The sequence below is a fragment of the Leuciscus leuciscus genome, assembly GCF_965113295.1.
Source record: "Leuciscus leuciscus genome assembly, chromosome: 4".
NCBI classification, from domain to species: Eukaryota; Metazoa; Chordata; class Actinopteri; order Cypriniformes; family Leuciscidae; genus Leuciscus; species Leuciscus leuciscus.
The window spans coordinates 8384718-8394415 of NC_138728.1; the positions used below are offsets into that span (position 1 = coordinate 8384718).

Genomic DNA, 9698 nt, shown 5'->3' on the forward strand with positions numbered 1-9698 from the left:
TATTGAACACGTCATCATTTTTCTCAGTAAATATATTTCCAAAGGTGCTATTGACATGACATTTTCACCAGATGTTGGTAACAACCCAAGTAAGCCATACATACAAAGAAACAAACAAAAATAAGTTCAGAAATTAAGTTATGTGTAATAATGTGAAATGACACAGGGAAAAAGTATTGAACACATGAAGAAAGGGAGGCGCAAAAAGGCATGGAAAGCCAAGACAACTGCTGAAAACTTACAGTAATTAAAAAGCAATCCAGCCCCCTGTCAGTGGAAATTAATAACAGCTGGTTCAGTCCCAAATGATGGCCTACAAAAAGGTCTCATTGCCAAGGTGTCACTCAAGACACATCTCATGATGGGTAAAAGCAAAGAGCTGTCTCAAGACCTTCGCAACCTAATTGTTGCAAAACATAATGATGGCATTGGTTATAGGCGCCATTCTAAGCTTCTGAATGGTCCAGTGAGCACTTTTGGGGCCATAATACGGAAGTGGAAAGACAATAATTTCACCATAAATTTGCCTCGACCAGTGCTCCTCGCAAGATTTCTGATAGAGGAGTGAAAAGAATAATCAGAAGAGTTGTCCAAGAGCCAAGCACTTGTGGAGAGCTTCAAAAAGACCTGCAGATAGCAGGTACTGTTGTCTCAAAGAAAACAGTAAGTAATGCACTCCACCGCCATGGCCTGTATGCACGCTCACCACGCAAGACTCCATTACTGAAAAAAAAGCATGTTGAAGCTCATTTAAAGTTTGCTGCACAACATTTGGAAAAGCCAGTGAAATACTGGGAGAATATAGTGTGGTCACATGAGAGCAAAATTGAACTGTTTGGATGCCATAATACACACCATATTTGGAGGAGAAATGGCAGTGCACATTACCCTAAAAACACCATACAACTTGGTGTTGGCTCTTGGACAACTCTTCTGATTATTCTTTTCACTCCTCTATCAGAAATCTTGCGAGGAGCACTGGTCGAGGCAAATTTATGGTGAAATTATTGTCTTTCCACTTCCGTATTATGGCCCCAAAAGTGCTCACTGGACCATTCAGAAGCTTAGAATGGCGCCTATAACCAATGCCATCATTATGTTTTGCAACAATTAGGTTGCGAAGGTCTTGAGACAGCTCTTTGCTTTTACCCATCATGAGATGTGTCTTGTGTGACACCTTGGCAATGAGACCTTTTTGTAGGCCATCATTTGGGACTGAACCAGCTGTTATTAATTTCCACTGACAGGGGGCTGGATTGCTTTTAAATTACTGTAAGTTTTCAGCAGTTGTCTTGGCTTTCCATGCCTTTTTGCGCCTCCCTTTCTTCATGTGTTCAATACTTTTTCCCTGTGTCATTTCACATTATTATACATAACTTAATTTCTGAACTTATTTTTGTTTATTTCTTTGTATGTATGGCTTACTTGGGTTGTTACCAACATCTGGTGAAAATTTCATGTCAATAGCACCTTTGGAAATATATTTACTGAGAAAAATGATGACGTGTTCAATACTAATTTCCCCCGCTGTATGTGTGTGTGTGTACGTGTGTGTGTGTGTGTGTGTATATATGAGATTAAAATAATTAAGTAAATAAATAGATTAAGACAATAAAAAAAATCTGATTAAAATAAAAAACATTGATCTATTAAATAGCCTAGAATAGATCACAACAGATTAAAATAAAAACGGACTAATGTAAATAAATACAAATTAGATTAAATTTAAATAAATAATTAATACATTTAACAAAATACATAAATAGGGCTATACAGGCCTAACAATAGCTACATTACTATAGTAAGTAGAAAAATAAAGAGCCTAGAAACTAATTTTAGATGTATTCAGGATGATCATATTTGGGGGTCCGTGGCATCTGAAAGATTATGGAAACCCCTCAACCAAATGAAAATATGGTCATTAACGAAAGTTAATACTGTGTTGAAGAGAATATGATGAGGAAAAACAACGTACGATATTAAAATGCAGAAGATTCCCTCGCTTGAGCTGAAGCGTCTGCTAGTAAGTTAGGTTAGTTAACTCACCCAAACTCTCCCTACACGATAGCCTGTTTACACAACACAAACGCAAACGTATTACGACCAGACTGTAACGACAAGCGCGCAAAAGTAAACTTACTAGTAAGCTAAAAAAAAAAAAAAGAGCTAAAGTAGGCTAGTCAGAATGCGTAAATCACGTTGTGAATGCGCGCTTGTCGTAACAACTCACAGAGCACGGACAATGAATAAATGAAGCACAAATCATTTATAATGTTGTATTTCGATTGTGTAGGCCTACTTATTATTTCCGGGGCATAGTTTTCACAACATGAACTGTTTTTTGATAAATGCTGATAATGTTGTTTTAGTGGACTAAAATGAATGCCATTTTAGTAAATCTGACTATAAATGAATGAAAAGGACATAAAAAATATAACATAAAGAATATTTCTGTCAAAAGACAAAAAATATGACCAAAACAAAACAGACCCTGTGGCCTACTCCTAAATGAATGAATGAATGAATGAATACATTTTAGCATACCGGCTTAGACGAGCCATGATAGGGGAGAGCGGGGCACAAGTAACTTTTTTTCCCACATTAATTTCCCACATGTCTAGTACAATTATGTGTTTTTGTTTTATTAATACAGTATATACTTTTTTCTTGATATACCCCGAAAGAATGGAAGTGAAATGTGACAACATGCCCCATAGTACATTGTAACATGTGTGGGGCACATTGTAACATAACATATGACAGCTTAAAATGTTATCTGATCTAATAAAAAAATATATACAAAACAAACTAAAATATTTTCTAAATAAAATACAATTAAAAAACTTTTTCATATAAAATAATGTCAATTTTTAATAATTAAATATAAACTCATTTTTGAGTTTTGACTACGAACACATGAAAACACAGCTATACAACATAGTTCAAAACAAATAAATAATTAGTAATTCCTGAACATTGACTCTCAGTCTTTATTCACCTTTTTCTCACGTTTTCTCAATAAAATGTATAAAAGTATAGAATATAATAGCATATTTCTAATAAGGGCACATTGTAACGCAGTGTTACAACATGCCCCCGCCTGCATAACTGGGATTTAAACCCTGCTAGTGTCTTCTGCTAGTTAGCGAAGCATTAAATAACTATCTCAACTGTTAAATAACATCTTGGAGATTAAAATAATATCAGATTTGTCTTATTTTAAATCAACACAAAAAATAGAGATGAAAAATTAACTTAAGTAAGAAATGTACTTTTGCTATGGTTTAATAAATGTCTATGGATATCTTCCAAAAAAAATAAAAATTTGGGGAATTTTTTTTTTTCTATAGTGTTGATATGGCAACTAGTAAATACACAAAGTTTCGTCATCCAAGCATGTGCGGAAGTATTTAAAACAAGCGTGTTACAACAAGCCCCGCGTTATTAGGTTGTGCCCCGCGCTCCCCTACGCTTACGGAAAAATGGACAAAAAGTATTGATGATTTATCTTGTTTGCAAGAGCGTATAGAATGTTTTGTCCAATAAAATGCTCACTAATATGACATTTCCCCCTAATATTACCTATCAGTGACTAGCAATGGCAAATCATGGGTTTGCCAGGCTTTATATTCCAACTTGTTAACAAAGGAAAAGGGTTTTTAACAGATTTTGCCAGTATTATTCTTGAACACCACAACACAGACAACCAAATTAATTACAAAATGGTTTCAGCTTTAATATGAGATCATGTTTTGTTACAAAAGTGATATTGTCCTTCATCTTCATTGAGGTGTTGGCTTTTTCAGCCATGTTGCTGAAACAGAGGGGAAAAAAACTGAATTGTTAAACTGTAAGGAAGATAAACAAAATCATCTCAGTTTGACCTCAGTAAAAAGTTGCTTTGAGAGTTGTGAAGATGCTTACCAGTAATGCTCGTCCTTTGGTCTCAATGGGCATAAAGGCCACTCCTATCGCACCAATCACACACGCTGTGGCGAACGGTGACAGGGCCCAAATCACAGACCTAGACATCAACACCTATGACAAGTGCAAACAATGTTACCTTTGTGTAAATCAACAGCGTTAAACACAAAACACAGATATTTATTTAGATGAACACACACATGCAAAGTCAAACACTTAGAGCACCTGTGCAATGAAAGGTGCGATCATTCCCCCAACTCGACTGAAGGATGTGCAAAAGCCCATTCCGATTGAGCGCACGGATGTGGGATAAACCTGCAAACACACACCAATCATTCGGCTTTAACTTAAATACAATATTAACTCTTCCTTTAAAGGTTAAGTTCACACAGAAATGAAAATTCTGTCAACAAGTAGGCTACTCACCCTCATGTCATTCCAACTCCATAAGATTCTTATGGGTTTGGAACGACATGAGGGTTAATAAATTGATGACAATATTTTCATTTTTGGGTGAATTATTCCTTTAAGATATCAAGAGGAAGTGGAGTGTTCATGTGTTTGGTCTCACCTCTGCTGTGTAAATATAGACCACATTAAAATTCATGGAAACCACAGCGCGCAGAAGGAAGAGCAGTACAGTGAAACCAAACCTGCACAGGGACAGACACATTCAGTCATCTACTTCAGCTGCACTTCTAACACATGACCACAAGAGGACCACGAATTGTTTGAGCACCCCTATTCTGCAGTATAGTTTATGTACACTGTTCAAAGTACGTATTGAATACGTAAAACAGATGGTACTATAATTACTAAAGCTATAATAATAGCAGTAGCCTATGTACTTAAAAGCAGGTACACAATATAATTCAACATTAAGTGAACATACTTCATTAGAATTACATAAATGCACCGTAAATAATAAACATTGTGATGTAAAGTGTGACCAAAGAAAAGCAGTGTTATTTTAGTATCATTCATATATTATTCGTTTTTATTTTTATATTTTCCTTTTTCATTAAAATTTTTGTTAAATCAATTAGTTTTTTTAGTAATTAGTAATTTATTTTATTTTATATTTACATAAAAATCTTCCATACTGTACATTATGTTGTCATGCCTAAATTCACTTGTAGCATTTAAAACGACTGATTGTAATTTTTAGCATTTTATTTGTATTTTATTTAGAATTTTAATATCGGTCATTATCGGTTATCTGCCATAAATTGAAAATAATTATCGGTTTATTGGTTTTGTCTTGAATTTTTTAATATCAGTGCATCCTTACTATACGATCTACATATTACTCCTGAGGCATTATAAAATGATTTACACTGATTAGAGATAAAATAAGTATTTTATTTTATTTAAGTTAACGTTTATTTTATGTTACATTTATGCATTTGGTTGACGCTTTTATCCAGAATGATTTAAAATGTATTCAAATGCTATTTCAATGATCAGAAATGCTTTTTATGGTTTTAATTTCAAATCATTTTAGAGAACAAGAGAACAATATACTCACATTGTTGTGCAAATATTAACAAGCATGAAAAAGATGGCACACAACACCAGCAGTATGGCCATGCTGGGCTTCCGTCCGAATACATTTAACAAGGCGATATTGAGGGGGATGACTGCAGAGGAAACACATACATCAGCTTTTAACATTCAACTAAGCGGGGTATGTGAAACTGGGGTAAGTGAGAGGTCAAAGGTCACTCACGCGCCACCTCGCCCAAACAGCTGATGAGGAGGGTCTGGTAATCAGCCATGTTGAAGGGGATGCAGTAACACAGCGCCTCCTCCTGTTTGTGTTTGATCTGGTGCTCTGGGTCGGCATCTGTAAAACATAGAAGGTTCTTCTCCAGTAACTCAGAGCTGCTCAGGACGGAGCCGTAATAGATGAAGGAAGCCACAAACCTGTAATACATCACACATTTAGCATACAAAAACTACACAGGAACTGAGAAGTGTATTTGCTGATTAGATTACACACACAAACACGCATGCGCACACATGCACACACACACGCAACACACATTAACCAAAGGGAAAAGTGTTAGACATTACCATGAGTACCACAACAAAAATGATGTTCTTCTATAAGCCGGGCTGATCAGAGTGAATGCATTTCCTCTTTCTGTCTGAATAGAAACAGTTCTGTCAGTTGTACTCTTCAGTGCGTTTACACTTACATAAAAGCATAAATTAATCTGTATACTGTATTTCCTAACTGTTCAAAAGTACCTATTATCTGAAACTATTAATATATTTTTGAATCCAGGCTTCATTTAATTGATTTCATAAACATATTACATAAAGAAGTATATGATATACGTACAGTATACACCCATACATATTTTTCAAAGCATTTCTGCATTAGAGATGCACAAAAAAAAATTGGCCAATTTCATTTAGATTTTTCGGCATCTTTAAATATTGTAGATTTAATTGTACATGCATGCTCATGTTCACTATTTTTCCATTTAGGTTACCTTTCTCATCATCTAACACTCATTGACAGTTTAGCTGAAAATGATATCAAGCATTATGCAATGATTCTAATATTTAATTTTGCTTATTGCTTAACAAACTGTCATAAAGGACTCAGATAAAGAAAAAGGAACTTCTCATACATACCACTTCAGGTTCCCGTAGTTCTCCTTCCGGTAGGGAGACGCCATTCATCCTGGCGATCCAATTAAGTGTAGATATTGCTCCTTTTATGTTACCTGCTGAGACCTGGAACCGTGCAGACTCGGGAATAAACTAAGACGAAGGAAAAGAGTGAGCGAGTGAGTTAAAAACGAACATCTACTTCCATTTCCTTCAGCATATTTCAATGGTATTTAGACAAAAACTCACCAAGAAGAGGCCAAGGAGTATGATGCTGGGAATGATGGAGAAACGGATCATCCAACGCCAGCCCATCGTGGGCACCACCGTCATACCGAGAACGATAATAAGCATAGATCCCAGCATCCAGAAGACCTGTCCACCAACACAGGTAAGGTCAGTATTGGAGATTTCCCAGTTGCAGGTCAAACATAAATTAAAAAAGCGCTTTAAAGGTGCTATAGAAAAATAAAGTTATTATTATTATAATTTTGCATTTGGCACTCACTGTGGCAAGAGGCAGCAGGAACGCTCTGTGTTTAGCCGGGATGAATTCGGTCTTCAAAATAAAGCTTTAAAAAAGAAAATAGCAGAGAGTTTTGGAGAGTTAGTCAATGCATTTGAATTATTATTTTTGATGTATTCTGGAAAATCAAGGTTACCACAATTTATGACCAACAAATTTCCATGACCTTTTTCAGTTGCTTATGATTACTGGTTCAAGGTTTAAAACATATTTTGAAAATGAATCATTCAAACATAAATTACTCAGAAGAACAATGTTCTCACAAAATGAAAATTTCTATGACTCACAAGCAAGTCGTTGTCTAACAAAGAGACATTTTTGAAATATTTTTCAACAAAGCATGTATTGAAACATTTATAATTGTATATTTCCAGAACAGAAAAACATTCCTTGACATTTCCAGGTTTGTATGTATTGAAAGTATGTGAGTACAGTATGTTTAGCATAACCTCACCCTTGAGATGTGGCTGCAACACCGCAGCCCACCATACAGCGCAGGAAGATGAACCAGCCGTACGATGGAGAGAATGAAGTGAGCAGAGAAAAATATGATGCCCATATAAAGCCACCAAACACCACCTGTGCACACAAACACATGATTTTCCCTTAAATCTAATTTACAATAAAATCACAATATACCACGTGTTATGGATTAAACGAAATATCGTCTGACCTTCCAGCGTCCATATTTGTCGGCAACATAGCCACAGAGGACCCCAAATACCATAAAACCCAGGAACACCATCTAAAAACAAAATATAAGTCCTTTAATGATGATATCATCATGAATGATGATAAACCTGGGATAGAAGGAAGTATTTTAGCATTAAATCATTTATATCACCTATAAATAGATACAAAAATCTCAACCAAACTCGTCAGATAGACACGTGTGCAACTTGCACTTCAACATTCCATTCCTGTCAAACTTCAAAACGGAAACAAAACAAAGCGCTCCGATTGGACGAGCTCCTCACCGTGGAGACAAGAGCCACCTGCCAATCCTCTAGATGCCATTCACAGCGGATCTCAGGAGAAACCACAGCTAACAACATGATCTCCATTGCCTCCACTATCTACACACACACACACACACACACACACACACACACACACACACACACACACACACACAAGCAATGAAACATGTAAGCAGTAAAGACAGTGTGCTGGTTAATGAATTACAGAGACAAACACATACACTTGTCTTACATTGGCACTACCCATGATGACAAAAAGCAGAATATGAAAGCGTCCAAAGCCGATAGTCTCCACAGCATCCTCAACAGTGTAGTATTTCGGTTCTGTGTGGGCTACGGAGGTCAAAATCCCACTCGATTAGGTGACTGGAAGCTACTTAAGGAATTGCATTGCTCTCTGAGAGTAAAACATATCTACTTTAAGTTTTTTTGTTTGCTTGTTCCTTACCTTTGGCCTCGGCAGGTTCAGCGGGTGTGTTATTGCTGCTACTGGTGTTGATCTCTTCCTCCAGCTCCAATTCCTGAAGATGGATGCCATTGACCAGCTGGGTCTTCATGGAAGACGATCGCTTTAATGCCATTCTCTCTGAAAAGTCGACTTATTTCTTCAATCGCAGGCACTGAAAAGTTTGGATGAAACTTTTTATGTTAACAAAACAAGGCTAAGACCTTAAAGCAACAGAAGAATGCTTAAAAAAACTTATTTGGACATGGTAGCATGGTATTACCGTGATGTTGTTTTTGACATATACCATGATAATACCATGGTTTTAGGGAAATTTACCATGTTTTTGGACATGGTACCATGGTAATCACCTATTTTTTGGACAAAGGTTATACCATGTTTCTATCACATATCATGATAATATCATGTTTTTTGGACATAAACAAGTTTTCTAGGACAAGAACCATGGTAATATCATGATATATACCTTTTGATTATTATTTATGACCACTTGATACCTTCACTGTACAGCCATAGTATTTTTTAAGCGCTCTGATTATTTATTTTACACAAAATTACACCACACAGCAGATAATCTACTTAATACTTAGCCTATATGACTTTTATATGTGAGCATATAATGAATTCTTACTATAACATCGGATGTTGAGCTCATCAAACACGATTCTTCGTCATGTCGAAGCTTTTCCCATCGCATCTCATCCCGACTGACACTTTTTTTGATACTGTAGTCTATTTGACAGACAGGCAGCTGATCAAGAAATTCCCTTATGTTGTGTCAAGACCTTTCCGCGATTTATGCAAATCACTCTCGCAAAACGCTGATAACAATGGGTCTAGGAGATTTCTGAACTATAAAATCCTTCCTACTTCGCTTGTATAATCCAGATTCTGAACTCTGTAGAAATGTTAAACTCCCAGACGCAGCATCAACCTCTCCCGCAGTAACAACACCCGCATACACCTGCCGACAGGTAAACAACGTCACAACCTTCAGCGTGGAGGTTCTTCTTAACTTTTAAAGGGACATGACTCATTTTTTCTTTTGTTTTTTTTCCCTACCCCTTTCTTTATTTCTTTTTTTGGGCAAGATAACACGCCCAATATCGTGTTACTTTTCTCTATTTGTAAGGAACTGCGGGTGGGATTATTTCGCTGTTTATCGAGAGTGGACGCTGCT

At 36.3% G+C, this 9698-nt stretch overlaps 1 protein-coding gene across 1 annotated transcript; it reads right to left on the bottom strand.

Annotated features, from left to right (window-relative positions):
* Nucleotides 1-3711: 3711 nt before the first annotated feature.
* svopl (SVOP-like) lies at nt 3712-9463 on the bottom strand. Its single transcript, XM_082166493.1, has 16 exons — nt 9150-9463; nt 8501-8672; nt 8285-8385; nt 8050-8148; nt 7746-7817; nt 7527-7651; nt 7055-7118; nt 6796-6921; nt 6571-6699; nt 6001-6074; nt 5654-5850; nt 5453-5564; nt 4496-4577; nt 4150-4239; nt 3925-4038; nt 3712-3814 (listed from the first exon to the last, which is right to left on the bottom strand). The coding sequence occupies exons 2-16, from the start codon at nt 8631-8633 to the stop codon at nt 3803-3805; spliced, it is 1530 nt and encodes a 509-aa protein (XP_082022619.1). The 5' UTR covers nt 8634-8672; nt 9150-9463; the 3' UTR covers nt 3712-3802.
* Nucleotides 9464-9698: the final 235 nt, after the last annotated feature.

What these genes read in the sequence shown, in the direction of transcription:
- svopl (XM_082166493.1), bottom strand. Translation starts at nt 8,633, where the DNA reads ATGGCATTAAAGCGATCGTCTTCCATGAAGACCCAGCTGGTCAATGGC. An exon ending in TACTCCTTGGCCTCTTCTTG is followed by an intron (nt 6,700 to 6,795) that starts GTGAGTTTTTGT and finishes CCTTCGTCTTAG; the next exon opens with TTTATTCCCGAGTCTGCACG. An exon ending in TCGCACCTTTCATTGCACAG is followed by an intron (nt 4,039 to 4,149) that starts GTGCTCTAAGTG and finishes CACTTGTCATAG; the next exon opens with GTGTTGATGTCTAGGTCTGT.